Source organism: Microsporum canis, genomic scaffold, assembly GCF_000151145.1.
Source record: "Microsporum canis CBS 113480 supercont1.4 genomic scaffold, whole genome shotgun sequence".
NCBI classification, from domain to species: Eukaryota; Fungi; Ascomycota; class Eurotiomycetes; order Onygenales; family Arthrodermataceae; genus Microsporum; species Microsporum canis.
In genome coordinates, this window is record NW_003299166.1 from 675,328 (window position 1) to 692,817 (window position 17,490).

The window sequence follows — 17,490 nt, forward strand, 5'->3', positions numbered from 1 at the left end:
CAGCACCTGCACGGTGTAGTTATACAGAACCTCATCGACGACGAGTGCATACCATATAACTCTACTCGGTACGTTACCCATACCGCAACCAGTCGATTCGCAGCTAACAAACAACTATCTATAGATCTTTCTTACCGAGTGTCGCTGTTAAATGCCAATTATACTCGTACGTTTGTGACGCTCTTCTATTCCAGTCTCTGGTATACTGACAGAAAACACAGTACATATGACTGTTCGGAATCTGTCATCGAGGCGCAACAGTGTCAGTCCTTTGAAGCATTGACTGATCCTTCCAATCTGTCTGTGAAATGCAACGCAGCGTAGGTTGCATATACACACATACATGTACAGGGTACTCGATGTTAGGTAGCTTTAATAATTCCTCTCAGGCAGGCAGCTAGATTGATCCCCAGCATCCGTGTATATTTCTCCAACTCATCTATGAGTAACTAGATAAGATCTCGTCGTGGCGCCCACTAACGATGAGCTGGCGCCACGTAAAGCATCATCTCAATATTGAGCAATGTTTAATTTATCCAATAAAGTATCGGTGGATGCTCCCCAAAATAGGATCGCTGTATTTATGTGCTGGATCCTAGCACCAGGTTATGTGCCTTAAATTTCAGTCATGACAGGGGCTAATCATGTTATATATAGCTTGTTAGTTACCCTCCCTCCCTCCCCATGTATTCATACACACATTCTTCTCCTGCTTAACTAGCTATATATCGTTCAATCTCATAACTGCATCATGCGTTTCTTCACAGCTACCCTGCTTCTGGCCGCCGCCTTGGTGCGTGCTGATAAAGGAGACCCAATTGTAAGTCCAAAGGTGTTCCTCGTACTTTACTAGTTACAAGTTCTAACGCAGTAGTAATAGGGGTACTTCCATAGCGACGATGCATGCCAGTCTAATTACTATATTACCCTGATTGATGGTGACTGTACTTTTATTAATGAAACGTATGTTATATCATCTTTAAGCCGCCTCGCATATGATATTAAACTAACTGCGGATATCTCAATAAAACAGTTCCATCAATTTCACTGCTAAGCATAGCGTCTGTTTCCTATACACGTACGTCTCAACCATGTGCCACTATCGCCTGAGAAAGACAATGGGGCTAACAAGATATAGGGACGACGATTGTGCACAAGAGTCCGAGACCAAGGATGGCATAGTGGAGGGATGTCAAACAGTGGAAGAGCTGGCTGGTGGTGCGATGTCTGTCGTTTGCTTTGGTCAAAACCAGTAATGGGGTTACGATCTTTTATAGATAGACTGTTAGACGGGCTTGGTTGGTTACCAGTGATTTGTTGTTCAAAGACATGATGATCATTGAACATAGTTTACCTTGATATATATCGAGTACATCCAACCTCTCCAAATAATAATTAGGAATCAAATGGCCATAATGCCTCGAAGACTGCCGTGTCCCAGCCAGGGTGTGTCTTGAACTCATTGATGATCTCATCCTTCATCTGTTGTAGAGCTTCCTTTGCCGCTTCGTAGTTTTCATGTTCCACCACACCTCTCTCCGGCCATAAATTTCCGAGTCGCTGCTCAATCGACTTCATGGTTCTGACACCCAGCTCCGCTCGTTCCACGTCTGCTTCTATCGAGGCAACCTCTGCATCAGAGAACTTGAGCGGGAAACCGGGAATTCCGGAATTTGCCCATTCATCCCGCAAGTCCAGCAGTAGCGCGCAGAAATGAGGTTCACCTACTTCGAATATTCGACGGGAAAGATGCAAGAGGTTTCCGGCTGCCGATTGCTGGAACTTGATGGCACGATGTTGAGCTGGATTCTTATCTCTGACAAGTCGACGCCAGGCAACCATCACTGCTTTGTCGAGATATTGTGCTACGGCTTCCGCCCTTTCTTCGCCCTTAAGTGTCTTGATCTCGTTTGGCAGCTCAGGCTTTTCGAGGTGATCACCCACATCAGGCCCCTCGTACTCAAGAAAAGAGGGGTCTAAACAATGATCGGTTAGGGGTGCAATCTGGAGGGATTGCCAGTCAATTATTCCTTGTATCTCAAGACTGTCAGGGTCAACAAATATATTCTCATGATGTAGATCGTTATGCCAAAGATGACCGGTGGTAAGGGAGGGATCATCAGGTAGTAATATTTGCTGAATTTGCGAATAGTACCGTAATGCCTCAAGTTTCTTTTTCGCGGAAGGTTGGTACAATGGCCCAGGGCCATATAAAATCGCCAGCTGTTTCGGTACATGGCCTAGTGTCTTCACAGCCATTGTCTCGCGGTCTCCAATTGCTTTTCGGTAATCAGTGACAGACATCCCTGATTAGACCAATGTATATTAGCAGCAGTGATGTAATAGATATGGGTGAGGTCCCTTACATGGGCCCTTATTGCACTTCATATCTTGCCGACCTCCATCACTCCATTCACGATTGGTACTAGGTCCGATAGTAAACCGGGTATTGTGGACAGAATTTCCCTCTTCAGAGTAGAGAACCTCATTTAAGGGTGTACCCATGCTTTCGGGATAGTATATGCTTCCAAGCTTGTCAAAACCCACACTTGTCCACCTTCTCATGTAACGTGCAACCTGAATCAAGATTTTGAGCTTTTGGTTAAGCTGCAGGCCCCACCAGATATCTGATAGCTGGACGCCAGGAATCTTCTCCATGACAATATATTCGGCTCCAACTGGGTTACTGTTGATATCGGCAGAAGCATTCCACGCATACACCCGCGGCGCAGGAGTTTGAAGCACAGTACGCGCGAAATCCATGGTTGCAACTTCGCTGGCAATTGTATAGTACGGAGCACCGGCATTGGGGTTAGGTATTTTTGCAACAATATCCTTGCCATTGTCCATGGTGAGGATGAATGCTTTGTTATAAAGACCATCAGGGCACCGTTGGATATTGATGCATCTCGCTGCATCCACTGACCTTGCTGCGGCAGATGCAAGCTCCTGCATATTAAATCGGATGCGGCGTTTCGACGTTTGTTCGTTTACATTGAAGATAAAACGCCCGCGGGTATATTCAAAAAGCCCATTTCCATGAGCTATGCACTGCATCAGCTAATCTGTGTCCCCAGCATTTGGCTATCATTTGCAAACGAACCATCTCCCGCCGTAGCTAGGGGCCGAACATGCCCCCCAACGGACTGAAGAGCTTGCAATGCAGGCCGTCTCATATTTTTTTTGTCGAACAGAGTCTGCCTTTGATAAAGGATCAAATATTCTCAAACAAACCAAGAAGTTTAATGTATACGCTTAGTCATCTGTTATAATATCACGTGATATATCCATAGATGACTAATCAATACTCCTATCAAAGTGTTTCTTGTTCATCACAAAATCCGAAGCAATGTATGAACCGCGAGACAAGATTGTAAACCAGGCACGATGTTTCTTCGTCGCTCGTATTGCATCAGAGGCGTGAGGATGTCTTCGACGCTTGTTGGTCGCTCTGGCCGAGAGTATATACAGGGCAAGACACTCAAACAACATCCGAAACGACCAGACCTCAACGTCTACCTCGCACGGTGAGCTAACTGGCATCGTGTTTTACGGTATTTGGCTCATAATTTAGCTCTGAGAATCAAGATTTTGTCCTAAAGCGCGTATCTGACTCTATGTTTGAACAGTCTCTGGAACTTAAACTTGAGTTTCCAGGGGCACACCATCTTCGAATGCATGTTGATGATAATGTGACCGAACGAGTTCTTGTCTATAAATACTTGAATGATGACTTACTTTCGTTGGTGAAACATAATCCAAGCATGTCACTCCAGGCGAGAAAATGGATATTGCAGGAGCTTGGGAAATCTCTAGAAGAGCTTCATGCGAAGAACTGGATACACATAGGTGCTACTTTCGTTGCGATAATTGCATAATAGTATGATACTAATTTGCATGGTTTTAGATGTGAAGCCCGACAATGTTATGGTTGATTATAATTGGGATAAAGATGGCCAACTTAGACCAGAAAGAGTCATGCTCAGCGACTTTGATTGCTCCTTGAAGCTAAAAGACAAAAAACTTCTGCGACTACCCAAGGGGATAAAATTAGGAAATACTATGTGGCGGAGTCCAGAAGCGCAGACGGGACAGGGTATCGGTAAAGCATCCGACGTGTTTTCCTACGGACTCGTAGTAAGTATACTTTTCTCACTTTAGGGTGCTTATCATTAATACCTATAGTGTCTCTTCGCAACAACTAGTGTTGAAACACTGCACCCCGACTTTGAACAGTTGAGGAGAGATGGTATTGAGCCGGAGCTTGAGGTTATGGGCCGATTGATATCATACTTCGGACCAGTACCTGCAGAGCTGGTGGCACATATCCAAGATGATGACTGGGGTAAGGTCATGATGGTTATATCGGATTCAACAATGGATGGAGGCCCTGTTGGGCCAGGACGCTTTACAGGGTGGAAGGAGAAATACTACCCTAATCTTGACTCCGAGGCGAAGCGCATGCTACTCAGAATTTTCAACCTTGACCCTGCTAAGCGGCCAACTATAGAAGAGATACTGGAGGATCCCTGGTGGAATACATGAAAGAAAAGTGCGAAATGCGCCGCTAGTGCGGTTAGGTGTGTCCTCTGAGGCATGACGCTCCCAGTGAATTCTTCACTCATGTACAAAACTGTATAGTATTTAACTCTGTTTATGCGTATGATACCTACCCCTCTTACCCAGCCGAAAAATTGCTTCTAGTCAATGGATAAGACGCCTAGGCAAGGAAAATGGAGAGTATAACCTTGCCAGCGTGGCCCTTAAAGGATTCCATAGTATATACCCAAGCGACATTTCCTCCGGGATAGTATGCCCGAGCGTATCGAGGCCAGTGTGTCAAGTGCCTATCAAACTTTTTAAAAAAACTTGCTATATTTCTCAGGACTATGGAAACGAGGTTGAAGCTGATGGCGTGAAGGTGTCCATGGTGAAGTTGACACCGCCAAAGGCAGTAGCTGAAAGATCAATATCTCGAGGGTATGAATCTTGTCAGGACACCGCAGAAGGTAGGAACGGTAAGGGCGGAAGGATCTTAACCGCGATCAAAGGTTGTTATTTTGAAGAAAGGTACTCAACATATGGTTTGACCAAGAATGTTAACCGCACCAGCTTATCGCTACCGACATAGCTTGAGGACGAACATTTCCATAACTACCTCGTAAGTTATAGGATTCATAGCTATATTTTGGATATGGTACATAGTAGCAAGTTGAATACAGCTTCAAAAACCATCCGTAATTATCACATTCGCCTTCTCCATATCCAACCGTTCATTGTTAAATTTGTACCACCAATCGTGTGTTCCATGTAGCACAGGGTCTTTATTATTGTGCTTCTCTTCCCAAATTACCAGTCCTTCTTCTTCCCAAGGCTTTGGACTCAGTATATAATGAATATTTTTCACTTTATTATCTCTCCAAATTTGTGAATGGATACCTGGCCATCGCATGGTCTTAAGCGCGTTATATATATATGGAAGAGGCACCCATCGGCCTTGGTAAAGGTCCGAAAGAAGAGACTGATCAGCAAAGGCATACCGTCTCGTTGCCGTAGGGTCTTGAAGCTGGCAGATAATAGGGTTGTATATTTCCTCTGATGGATTAAGGACGAGGAGGCCTCCGTTAAGCATTGACGCTCCAATTGTTGGAGGTGGGCCTTGGATCTGTGCTTGATCAGGAGTATCGTGTTGACTGCTATATGCACAGTTTTTTGGAAGCCTAAAAGAAACACGATAAGCAGGGATATCTATTTTAGGGGCAGACAACATACCAATCTCTTGGATAATGTGATTTATTCAATGGGTTACAAGCGCAAGCATGACATGCAGCAAACACTTTCTGGCCCCGACCACCCAACCTAGCGTCATCCAACTCCAGGTCCATCAACTCATCCATGTTTTGTAACACTAGCATGTCACTGTCCAATTGAACAACCCGATCATACTCTACTAATGAGAAAGATGCCAGCTTACTCCAGCAATCGTAGAAACGGGCATCATTACTGTAGTCTTTATTGTCTGAAGGAAGAAGAAATGGTATATGCCGTGTTGGTATCCCTCTGGCCTCTAGGGCAGCAAGGGCCTCAGAAGGTAGGGCGTCCGTATATAGAGCTACCAGGGGATATTTTGATCCTGCCCTTTTGAGAGAATAATCCAGTGTCAAAAGTCCCGTGAGATAGCTTAAATTGGTGACCAATACACTCCAAACTGTCACATATATGTTAACTAGCACCGCAGTTTTTAGCGAGTAGAAAAAACCTACCTTTTGTGGCCCCTGATCGTATTTCTCCGTTTGAGCTCATAAAGAGAGAAAGATCGTGTGTTCCTAGGATTTCGATGTCACAATGAATATCTAGATCTGGACTGACAGACCACGGCCCTGTATCCCTGTTATATTTCAAAATGGGCTGCAGTAGTGCAAACCTAAATATAGTGAACCATGAATTCAATTGACATTAATCTGTCCAGACCAATGCGATTTCGTCTCATTTGATTTCATATATCAGCAGGATCCTGGTCTCTCCTCTAGATATTCTATTGCTATATGTACAACGGACTACATAATTGTCCTAGTGATGAAGTCGAAATAAAAGTGGGAAGTGGAGAGGCAAAAACTTGGCGCATCCAGATCTATAGATAAGATAAGATCTTATATCACGTGAAAAGTGCGTGGTTCGTGTTACTTACATAAGCCGTGTATCACTTACTAAGCAAGTCATGTGCTCTCACGAGGTCTTTGGCGCGTCTTTTTTTCAACGTCGAAGTTTCAAGATGCTCGGTTTGTATACAAAAACGCCATCCCTTGAATATTTCTCTTTGACGGGAATTGCTGAGCCTGCTGCGTTGCTGGAGGGCTGTATACTGCATCCTGACGTCGTGTGCTGTTTCACCTTGTCTTTCGCGTGGTATTATCGTCACGGTGTGTCCGTCCAGCCACCAAACGCGTCGCCTCCACCGTGTATACGTTTAATGACAGGCATCCTCCGAGAGCCCTGACCGTGATCTTTTTTCCCACACAACCCTTTTTTACTCCTTTTATTGTCTCACGACCCCGAGGAGGCTCTGTTCTGACCACTGGTCATCGCCAGGTTTTAATATTTCCCCTACTTTGCCCTTTCCATCTTGTTTCTCTGCTGCCGCCGTGCTTAGTTCTGTAATAAAAGAAATACTTCTCAACCGCATGAGCGAGAGAGCCAAACTCATATGAACGGGCTACACCAGTGAAGGCTATACAGGGCCACGTTTGCAGGCTGGTGGGAGCCGATTCCTGTCTTGCCGCCAGAATGGACTCGTCTCCTCCCAGAAAGGTCCTCCAGGGGCAGTCTGCTGCGGGTGTGAAGCGTGCAGCACTGTTGCCGCCGTTTGAACCATGTTCCTCACCACCGCTTCCTCGACCAGTGAAGCGAAGGGTTCTCAAGGGTGAAGACTCGTTCTCGACATATCCAACACCTGTTCCAACTTCTTCGACCGCTATTCTGAGCTCTTCGCCCTCCCGTATACCTCCTGCTCTTCAACGTACGCAGTCGGTTACCTCAGAGCGCGCCCCTCTCTCTGCCGTGCCATGTGTGATGCTCGAGGAAAATGGGCAACCCATCACCATGGGCAGATCAAGTGCGTCTTGCTCATATCAACTCTCTCCTAACCGACTTATATCAAGAGTACATGTCAAGGCCTTCTTCAAGCCCGCAAGCCACCCGTTTGATAGGGATAAGATTGAAATTCTATGTATGGGTTGGAATGGCATTAAACTGCATTGTCAGGGGAAAACTTATGAATTAGCGAAAGGAAAGACTTTCACCTCGGATATTAGGGATGCAGACGTGATGATCGATGTTCAGGACTCGCGTGTCCTGGTTCAATGGCCGCGTCCAGAACGAAAGGATTCTACATCGGACCATACATGGGATGAGTCCTCACCCCTTCGAAATGCGGGTTCTCGTTCTCGTCACAGCTTTTCAGAGAGCCCTCTCAGGTCTAGGGAGAGACTACTCTCTCCTGTCTCGCCGTCGCCCGCCGTCCAGGCGCTTGACTCACCCCGCCCCATAACTCCAAGCCGTTCCATACCCAGTGCTGTCGTCGTATACGAAGACGAACCTTCTCCTATACGACCCAAAAAATCTACTCCCGAACCGAATTCCACATCCCAAAGCACACAGCTTGCTTCCGTCTCGAGGGATTCCAACGTCAGAAATTCAATGTCCAGTGTTCTTACAAAATCGGACGAATTATCCGAACATGATGAAGAGAATGACCCTATCGTCTTTTCATTCGGCCCATACGGAGAGAATATCCTTCCCCGTATGGCTGCTGTCCATGCCAGAGACACGCCTGTCGCTTCTCCTCATCAGAAACCAGCAAAACGCGGCTCAGCATCCCGAGAATCATCAACAACAAATGCAACCGATGCATCCCGTTCTGTGATCCAGAACCACATCGTAAATCAGCTAGCCTTTTCACGTCTATCCTCCACTCCTTTCTCTACAATTGTCAGCAACCTCCCCGCTGACCTTATTGGAACGGGTTCATCAAGGAAGCCCAGGGTTTCCAACGCCTATATTAGAGCTATTATTGAAGAGACTAGGTGCATTGGCACTGTTAGCCGCAAAGGCAAAGACGCTGCGGGAAAACAATTGGAGTGCGAGTATTACTATACCCCTGACCTTGATACGGATGAGATGAGAAAGCAGGCTGTTGTCAACGATTTGCGAAAGCCTGGATTACGGAACTGCAGAAAGCAGCACAAGGTAATACCTCCAGTACCACGTTCTTTACTCGCTATATTTCTAACTCTATACAGCAATATTTCTGGAAACGACCAAAGACTCCTTAAATATCTAGACTATATCCAAAATAAGGCTGAGTTTCTAGTGTTCCAGCAATTACCTCGAATTATCCCCAACCCAACCACACCGAAAAAAAAAGATCCCCCTTTCCCCTTTACGTTTTTTACGTGTAGCATCAAATAACAGTGTAAACAAGGGTTTACACTGGCCTGGGTGCATGGAAGATGACATGACTTATACTGACATTCTTCTCATCATAACCCTTCCTGATTGTATTATGTTTAATTGAATTCAAATTTCCTTTGTCTAGTCTTCCCTTTTTCCCCGTCTATTCCCAAAACACCTAGATATTAGACATCCCCGTCGGCGCTTGCCACCATTCTCTCTTAGCCCATTTGATGCCGATGAATACCCAGCACTGTTAAAGTTGCTATTTTTTGTCTGCCACGCAGCACCATTATCCCTTTTAAAGACACTGTTAATGAACTTTTCTCACCCTCTGCATGTCCCCCCTCTACCTACGCCACCGTATGTAAGTGTTTAGTCCTTAGCAACATGCCCGATTTTCAATGCCTTTTACCCCTTTTATGGTTACTTGTGTATTTCGGCGCTGTTTGGCTTTTGTATTAGGTATATGCAAATCTAGTTCGTAACGCATGCTTATCTGTGTTTCGTAGAGCATAACTAGCCTATGCAAGATACACGCTTAAGGGAATCCGTTCCTCAAATTATCATACTCGCTCGTGGGGTAATTCAGGTTATTCTCCCGCATCTCCAGCGCACCAGTACCACCAAATCCATCAACCACAGTCTTGATAAGGCTCCGCTCATGGTTAATGGGATGATCACCACTCAGCTCCCACCACATGGCTCCACCTAGCCCAGTTTGTCTGATATACTCGGTCTTCTTCCAGGTGATCAGAGGCGTGTCATAGCTGATCATCTTTCTCTGGCTAGCAGAGTAACTCCAGCTGGCCACCAGATACTCATCGTTATACTCCTCTGCTCCATCCTTGGGAAGAGCATTATAGTCCCAGATACCGTTTTCCCACGAACCCTCACCAACGCCCTGGAATGGCTTACCTGGTCCGTCCGTCTGCTCAAACGCACGACCGTAGAGGGGCAGGCCGCAGATGATTTTTGACGGATGGACACCGCCAGCCATGTATGCATTAAGTGCAGCATCGATAGAGAACGCGGTAGATGCCGGATTATCTCTAGACAGGTAAAGATTTGCTTGATGGCCTGCGGTAGAACCCCAGCTGCCAGCAAAATCATAGCACATCATGTTCCAAAAGTCAAGGTAGCGATCCATCTCCGCCATGCGAAGTTGAGCATAATTGGATTCTCCGCACGGAGCAGCAACCGTTAACAGCAGCCTACCACCATCCGGACGCCGGACGACTTCTGCAGAGAACTTGTCCAGCTCATACCTGGTAGCTTCGAGAAGGAGTACGAAGTTTTGCGCCTCAGTGGCATCCTTGGGGTATTCCCAGTCAATATCAATGCCGTCGAATCCTAGGTCGGCAACTAGCTTGACAGCAGAGCGGGCAAAGGTCTCGCGGCCCTGAGACGTGGATGCTGGGGCAGCGAAGTTAGAAGAGTACGTCCAGCCACCGATGGAGAGGAGGGTGTGGAAATGGCGATGCTGCTTCTTGAGGAGGAAGAGTTGCTTGATGCACCCGTAGACATTGTTTCCGGTGTCATTCCAGGAATCTTCGGGGTAGTGCTTTTCTAGATCTGAGTAGGTGTCCGATAGGTAACTATGAGCCAAGTTAGCAATGTATCCGTATAGCTTGACAGCATTGCATACACTTCACCAGTCTCAGGGCGGACATTGGCGAACGAGTCTAAACATAATAATTAGCAGCTGTCTATCAAAAGACGCACTGACTGGCACTTACAGAGGATGTGAGTTAGGTGGTTTGCTGGGATATCCGCTGGCTGATAGTTGCGTCCGTAGATGCCCTGTACAAGCGTCAGATCATGTCTTAGCAAAAAAGCGTATGAGATATAGTCAAATTTTACCCAGTTCGTAAAATATCCCACGGTCTTCAGCCCAGGCCTTACTCTCTGTAGACCAGGCACGGCGGAAGCGATGTTAACCACCCCGCGCTCGGTCCCCGCTGACGGGGCGGGGGCGGAAGCGGGTGCAGCGGACTCAGCGGGCGGAGGAGCACGATCTCCGCCAGCAGGATTTCCGGGCAGGTTCAGGACTTGGCCACACTCGATCGCGGCGGGATCTGCGACTTGCGGGTTGGCTGCGATGAGTGCGTCTAGTGAGATGCCATGGTCGTTGGCTATCTTCCACATGTAGTCGCCCTGCTGGACGGTGTATGTTGCCATTGCAGCTATTATCTTATTGTCGTCACTAGATATGCAATTGTAGCCGATGTCTGTCTCCGTCTCTTATAACTTCCTGTGTTTATTTATATTCTTTGAAGAAGCTTGCAGACATCACGATCTATCTATCATAGTTATAGCCACTCCCTTCGACATGCAACCCAAGGCGCAGCCAAACGCTCCACCAAAACTCAACTCCACCGCAGCAACAACTAGTTCAGCCACACAACATTGCCACGAACGCGAATCTTGAACGACAGGCAAGTGACTCCTCGATCGATATGATCTTGGAAGATTCGAGCTGGCAATGCCGGGCAAAAGGTTGAACCGGGCGGCCTCACAAGCTTGATCGCCAACCTCGGTACAAGATGAGTTTCCCGGACGGTCCACTTCACGGTCTTTCTGGGGAGACCAAGTTGATTTCGGGGAATGCGCAGAGGAAGAAGCAGACGAGTCGATGTGTCGGCCGAGCGAGCGTATATAAGACTGATGTCGATGAGATTGCTGGTCGTCGTCGATTAGCCATTTGCAGGATAAAGGCCGAGATGGCTTCAAAGGCGCAGTGGCAGTCGCCCGTTGGCAACCAGAGCTTTACGGATGCTGGAATCGTGATTATCGGCGGTGGTATATCTGGTAAGTGGGCCTTTTTCGGGTGCTTCTTTGACTATGGGCGCTGACATGTTTTTTATAGGGATATGTATGGCCATTGGCTTGCTCAAGAACAACATCCGCAACTTCGTGATACTAGAGAAGAGCGCCGGCTTGGGTGGGACATGGAGAGACAACAAGTATCCCGGTTGCTGCTGTGATGGTATGGCTACCTTGACAGGTTTACCTCCTACTGGTTCTATTCTGACGCGCTTAGTTTTCTCCCATCTCTACAGTTATTCGTTTGCGCAAAACCCGAACTGGAGCAGACTGTATCCGTCACAAGAAGAGCTACTGGTATGGTAGACGTCATCCCTTGCGCACTGGAGCACAAATTGCTAATTAAGATACATATGATAGAACTATTTGAACGACGTTGGGGATAAATACGGCCTGCACAGATATATACGCTTCAGCTCAGTGGTGGAGCAATGCCGTTGGAACGAAGATGAGAAGAAGTGGAAGACAACGGTGCACGTTGAAGGCACTAAAGACTCCGAGTTTGGGGAACGATATACCCTCTCATCCGACTTTCTCTTGTCCGCCGTAGGTCAGCTAAACTATCCGCACTACCCTTCAATCCCTGGTATCGACGCCTTCAATGGCAAGATCATGCACTCGGCCAGATGGGACTGGAGTTATAGCATCAAAGGCAAGAAGGTTGGTATCATCGGAAATGGTAAGTTTTCCATCTATAACAATAACTAGATACCTGGCATTGGCTTATGAATTGGTACTATTAGGTGCTACGGCCGCCCAAATTATACCAGAAATTGCGCCAGAGGTATCACACCTCACTGTCTTCCAGCGAACACCTAACTGGGTTGCGCCTCGTTATGATATGTCGATACCACTTCCGGCAAGAGTGATATTTAGATACATCCCAGGTGTCTTGGCCAAATTTCGCGCGATAATAATGGATTTCCGCGAAAGCTTCTTCGCCTCACTCCTCAAGCCAGGATCTCAGCCATCCCACTACCTGAAACGTGTCTGCCTAGGCATTATGAAACGGCAACTCGCAAACAAGCCAGAGCTTTGGGAGAAGTTAACCCCAAACTACCCTCTAGGCTGCAAACGTATCATCACTAGTGATGACTACTACCCTGCCCTGGCCCGGGACAATGTGGACCTCGAAACAGGCCATATTGATCGCATATCCGAAGCTGGGATCGTAGTAGATGGTGCCGAGCAACAGTTCGACCTGATAATACTCGCCACTGGTTTCCGCACTGTCGAATTTATGCATCCTATCAAGGTCTACGGCGAAAATGGCCGCTCGCTCACTGATATATGGAAAAACGGTGCACGCGCCTTGTACGGTATAACCATTGAGTCTCTACCAAACTTCGCCATGCTTTACGGACCCAACACAAATCTAGGTCATAGCTCAATTATCCTCATGATCGAAGCGCAGACGCGCTATATAATGGCACTACTGTCTGCCATCCTTCGTTCCAAGAAGCGTGGGCAGAATCTCACGATTACGCCAAGGGCAGATCGCATAGATGAATTCAATAACTCGCTGCAGAAGGACCTGGCCACCACTGCTTTTGCCCATCAAAGCTGCACTAGCTGGTATAAGAATGAAGAAGGCTTGATTACCAACAACTGGTCCGGCAATGTACTGGAGTACCAAAAGCTCCTATCAAGAGTGAATTGGGCTGATTTCAGTATGACTGGAGATGACTCTGTAAAGGGGAAATCTACTACTCGCATTGGCCGTATCCGCGAAGAGTCTCTGATTGGACTTCGGGCTATGTTGTCTATTGCGGCTATTGGGGCTGCCGTTATATATAGTGTGGCCTGGGGGTCTCACGATTTCTTTCCCCAACTACTTAAATCGATTTACCGTTCTTGAAATCTTCACTGGGTACCATTCTTTTTTGTTATTTTTTTAATACTTCTTGAAGGTCTTGTTATTTAGACGGCAATATCTTTTGTTTAATGGGGATAGATTATGTCCTACCGCTTATATTGGCTGGACTTAAAGTGTACATGCACTTTTTTTTCTGGAAACAGATATGAACGCTAAAAGACTCTTAATTGATCTTCTTTTTTTCTTTCCCCCAACAATTTAGAAAGCCGCTTTTCCCCAAAAATCGACGAACGGTCATGTCATGGTCAATTTAGAACTGAAAAGCAACAAAAAAAAGGCGATTTTAGGCGACTGCATGGTGATGTTGACCTGTGCTCGAGCCGCGCACATCAGCGGTTGTCCCGTTCTGTGAAACCTGTTTCTTTCCCCTTAACCAGGCCAGTTAACCTGCTCTGGAGTTTGTGCTTTTGCTCCTGTGCGTTGAAGCTATACTGGCGAGTCTTGGGTGGTGGCTTCCACTCGTCTTGTTGCACCTGTGGACTGGGTTCGGTGGACGATACATCGGACGAGAAATGAGCATTATCATGGTTATGGACGATTGGTTTCTCAACTCTTTCTGTCTTGGGCTCGTGAAAGGGTTGACTTGTTTGCGCTTCGTTATTCATGGTTGATGTGATGGTGGTTTGAGAGGTGTAGGTATTGATGGGATGGTAACTCGGGACACTGAGAGCAGGAAAGCGACTACTTATATATGCAAAATGTCGGATGAAACCTCTTACGTATTTCAGTTATTTCTCAATTATGAGATCATGTTTTGGTCTTGGTGGCACAAGAAGCTGCAGGCAGAACCTGATCAGTGCCTGTACTGAGTATGTACTTGCAGGGAGTTAATCGATCAGGCACTGACACAGGCAAGCTCAGTTATCTTGAAAAATTGGAGAATCGTCCAAATGAAGGTAATATTGGCGAGGAATTCTTGCTATGATCATGGCTGCCGAGACACGCCACTGTCTACCACAGTAGATACAAGTCAGGTATGTCCAGGGGTTATTTCGGACGGGGAAAAACGGCAACCTTAACTTCTCCAGTTTCCATATTTATGGGTACTGAAAGTACCTATACACACACGCCATAGTGACAGCCAAGTCACTGCCTATGGTCAATGCACACGAACATGAAGTTTATAAGTGGTTTTTAGGGATACACCATACGCATGCGGAGTTATGTCAACTACACCCAAGATCGACGGCTTTCGTCCCTTGTCGCCTACACACAGTTGAACTACGTTCACTTGGAAGGGGGATTTATCCTTTCCGTACTGTGATGCGATATTCTTGATAAAATTCGACAGACGAAGATCATGCGCATTCTAGTTTTCTTCGCAAGCGGTTTTCGGCGTCTCAGTTATGGCAAACTGTATGGACATGCCGAGATTTTGCCTCACAAGACGACAGCAGGTTAGCACTGCCCTTTTTAAGAGGGCATGTAAATTCCATCTCCAAGTGGGACATGCCCATACATGGCCACATGTCCGCGTAGACCACTTGCAGTTATCTAAGTCTTCGGTCGACACAAAGTAGGGGAAGAGAGCAGCATATACGCCAGTATAGTGTCAAAAGAAATGTAAGCGGAAGCACATACAGCCACCGCGGAAAGTTTGAATATATAATCACATATACTTACTTCATAGAGCATGGGATAAGCATTCTGACCCGGAACAAGGCAAAACTAAAGGGTATTAACCGGAGTAGACATGGGGGATTGCTTGGAAGAGCATGTTGAGAGAATTGCCGCACATTCCGGCTGGAGATGCTGGCAAGCTATGCACAATCACCATGAGGCTGCTGACCAGAGTCCGATTTGCTACATACAAAGAGGATGAAGAAGAAAAAAGCTGAAGCAAAACTTCGACATGTCGTTGTCTTTACCGTTTTGGGCATGAAAATTGCTCGCTGCTTTAATTATATAATACGATGATAAAGCAGCAGCAAGGGCATACGTATTAATCGAACCAAAAATATATGAATAACTCACGTCTATTGGTAGATAATAGTAATTATAGTATTGTTCCGTAAATGATGGTTTATATTCATGACTAATCTGAAGTAGGCAGTTTATTGCTTTGCCCTGTAAAAATATCACGGGATCACCGTATAATCACTGATCTGATGAGTAATAAAGTTACCCATAATCAAATGCAAACAGGTCAAACATATCGGAACTTAGTTTATCCATAGAGTGTATTACATAATATTACGTAAGGTTGAAGGTCGAATTTCAGTGTCAAAAGAAGATAAAAAATGCATTGAATAACGAAGAATTTTTCTCTATAACATAAATGGATGAGTTGGCGCATATTCACAGACTGGTGGCGGCCGTATAAACGGGTTTAGGACTCTTTTGCTGTCAGCTTGCGAAGAAAAAGAGTGCTTCGTTATCCGAGTGACCTCACCAAAAAGTGCCCCAAAACTAGTAACTCGACCAAGTTAAACAACCGGCGAGTTCCATTTTATCTTCCAACACGCAAGTTTTGTACGGAGTTCTCACAAATTATCAATCTCTCAGGCTGCTGTTCGCTTTAATCTCTTTGCCTAATGTGGCACATTAATCTTACGTTTCGTTTCCTTCCACGTATCTTTGAAGAGCCGGGGAACTTTGTTGTGCCTTTATCGGGACGAGATCTAAGCATCTGTAGGAGGGGACCATGGAGCGCGCAAGAAAGAGTACGTGTGCTATCGACAGTTTTGCGCCGTTTCTGTCGAATTCTCTTGTAGGATTACAGCTAATACATGGTCATAGGAGAGCTCCGGGATTTAAACGCGGCCGTTTGGGCGGGAGAGACAGGTATTGTCAATATTCTAGCTTGAAGGCTCTCTTCAACCATGCGGTTGAACTCTTAACAAGATTAGGTGAGATGCTAATTCAAAAGCTGGCCTCCGTTTGATACAGACGTCTTTGAAGTTAGCAAGTCTTTGGACTCTTCTCTGAAGAAGAATACCGCCTTTATCAAACGTCTCCGCACGGGAATCACTGCCTCAGCCATCCCCACGTTCATCACAGACGTTCGCTCGCTTTCGCTTCATAAATATCTCTCAGAAATTATATCGGCATTTTACGAGGGTCTCTGTAAGCTCAAAACACCCGGTGAAATTGCGGCCGGTGTTGAAATTGCGAGCGCGATTCACCAGCGTTTTGGCCCCGATGAATTTACGAAACGATTGGCATGGAACCTGGGTCGTGGTCTGACGTCGCCGGATAAAGCACAGCTTAAAGCGTGGACACAAGAGGTCCGTGAGCGAGAAGAAAAGGAACGCTTATCCCGACACAGGGTTCTCCTCCGTGTAGTGACGGAGTTTTGGCTTGTTGGACTCCTGCGAAGTCTAGACGATGTAGAGAGACCTGATGATTCTACCGGAAAGGGCAAGGATGCTGTACCAAGCATAAGCGGGAAGGGACCCGACGGAAGTGCTAAACCTCGCCAGCCCCAGTCGTCAGCGAAACCAAACCAAGACAAGGACGAGGAGCCGTTTCCACTTGAAGTGTTGAAAGATCTACTTGGCTACGATAAGGAGCATGTCAACTTACCGCTAGCTCTACTCTTCGCTAGAACCTATAGCTGGGATATTTTGGGCGTTAAAGCTCTTGAGGAAGGTAGGAAAACGGTAGAGACAAATGGTACGACTACAGATACCCCCAAGGAAGGACATGGCACTGCATCTGGAGATGAGGCTCCTGCGAACACATCCCAGGTTGACGATCCACCCCTGGTCTCTGAGAAGCTTCAAACGCGTTTTAAAAATGTGTTAACAGATATCTCGAGGATGTGAAGAAAACATGTCACTCGGGACCAAAAGCGCTTGCCAACCAAAGTCGCCGAAATGCAGAGGCATACGTGAAAG

General features: G+C 46.4%; 8 protein-coding genes across 8 annotated transcripts in view; 5 read left to right on the forward strand and 3 right to left on the reverse strand.

Annotated features, from left to right (window-relative positions):
- Positions 1-751: 751 nt before the first annotated feature.
- MCYG_04233 (uncharacterized protein) lies at positions 752-1,256 on the forward strand (the record flags this gene model as incomplete). The annotated part of the gene is made up of 4 exons (XM_002846450.1): positions 752-820; positions 881-963; positions 1,034-1,078; positions 1,139-1,256. 4 exons carry the CDS (start codon positions 752-754, stop codon positions 1,254-1,256), a joined length of 315 nt encoding a protein of 104 aa, XP_002846496.1.
- Positions 1,257-1,395: 139 nt separating this feature from the next.
- MCYG_04234 (phosphotransferase family protein) lies at positions 1,396-3,176 on the reverse strand (the record flags this gene model as incomplete). The annotated part of the gene is made up of 3 exons (XM_002846451.1): positions 1,396-2,306; positions 2,367-3,044; positions 3,104-3,176. 3 exons carry the CDS (start codon positions 3,174-3,176, stop codon positions 1,396-1,398), a joined length of 1,662 nt encoding a protein of 553 aa, XP_002846497.1.
- A 250-nt stretch (positions 3,177-3,426) lies between these two features.
- MCYG_04235 (conserved hypothetical protein) lies at positions 3,427-4,545 on the forward strand (the record flags this gene model as incomplete). Its single annotated transcript, XM_002846452.1, has 4 exons — positions 3,427-3,527; positions 3,575-3,849; positions 3,908-4,137; positions 4,186-4,545. 4 exons carry the CDS (start codon positions 3,427-3,429, stop codon positions 4,543-4,545), a joined length of 966 nt encoding a protein of 321 aa, XP_002846498.1.
- A 679-nt stretch (positions 4,546-5,224) lies between these two features.
- MCYG_04236 (glycosyl transferase family protein) lies at positions 5,225-6,303 on the reverse strand (the record flags this gene model as incomplete). The annotated part of the gene is made up of 3 exons (XM_002846453.1): positions 5,225-5,696; positions 5,773-6,208; positions 6,264-6,303. The coding sequence occupies 3 exons, from the start codon at positions 6,301-6,303 to the stop codon at positions 5,225-5,227; spliced, it is 948 nt and encodes a 315-aa protein (XP_002846499.1).
- A 981-nt stretch (positions 6,304-7,284) lies between these two features.
- Positions 7,285-8,831, forward strand: MCYG_04237 (conserved hypothetical protein; the record flags this gene model as incomplete). Its single annotated transcript, XM_002846454.1, has 2 exons — positions 7,285-8,745; positions 8,799-8,831. 2 exons carry the CDS (start codon positions 7,285-7,287, stop codon positions 8,829-8,831), a joined length of 1,494 nt encoding a protein of 497 aa, XP_002846500.1.
- Positions 8,832-9,490: 659 nt separating this feature from the next.
- Positions 9,491-11,130, reverse strand: MCYG_04238 (endochitinase 1; the record flags this gene model as incomplete). The annotated part of the gene is made up of 4 exons (XM_002846455.1): positions 9,491-10,547; positions 10,598-10,634; positions 10,689-10,752; positions 10,855-11,130. The coding sequence occupies 4 exons, from the start codon at positions 11,128-11,130 to the stop codon at positions 9,491-9,493; spliced, it is 1,434 nt and encodes a 477-aa protein (XP_002846501.1).
- Positions 11,131-11,495: 365 nt separating this feature from the next.
- On the forward strand, positions 11,496-13,633 carry MCYG_04239 (monooxygenase; the record flags this gene model as incomplete). Its single annotated transcript, XM_002846456.1, has 4 exons — positions 11,496-11,760; positions 11,819-11,915; positions 12,177-12,454; positions 12,519-13,633. 4 exons carry the CDS (start codon positions 11,496-11,498, stop codon positions 13,631-13,633), a joined length of 1,755 nt encoding a protein of 584 aa, XP_002846502.1.
- A 2,662-nt stretch (positions 13,634-16,295) lies between these two features.
- The window catches only part of MCYG_04240 (nonsense-mediated mRNA decay protein 2), a gene marked incomplete at both ends in the record, with an annotated part of 4,034 nt that continues 2,839 nt past the window's right edge, over positions 16,296-17,490 (forward strand). The window contains 4 exons of the mRNA XM_002846457.1: positions 16,296-16,314; positions 16,391-16,435; positions 16,541-17,242; positions 17,279-17,380. Coding sequence (XP_002846503.1) covers positions 16,296-16,314; positions 16,391-16,435; positions 16,541-17,242; positions 17,279-17,380 — 868 coding nt within the window. The remainder of the gene's footprint in view (positions 16,315-16,390; positions 16,436-16,540; positions 17,243-17,278; positions 17,381-17,490) is intronic.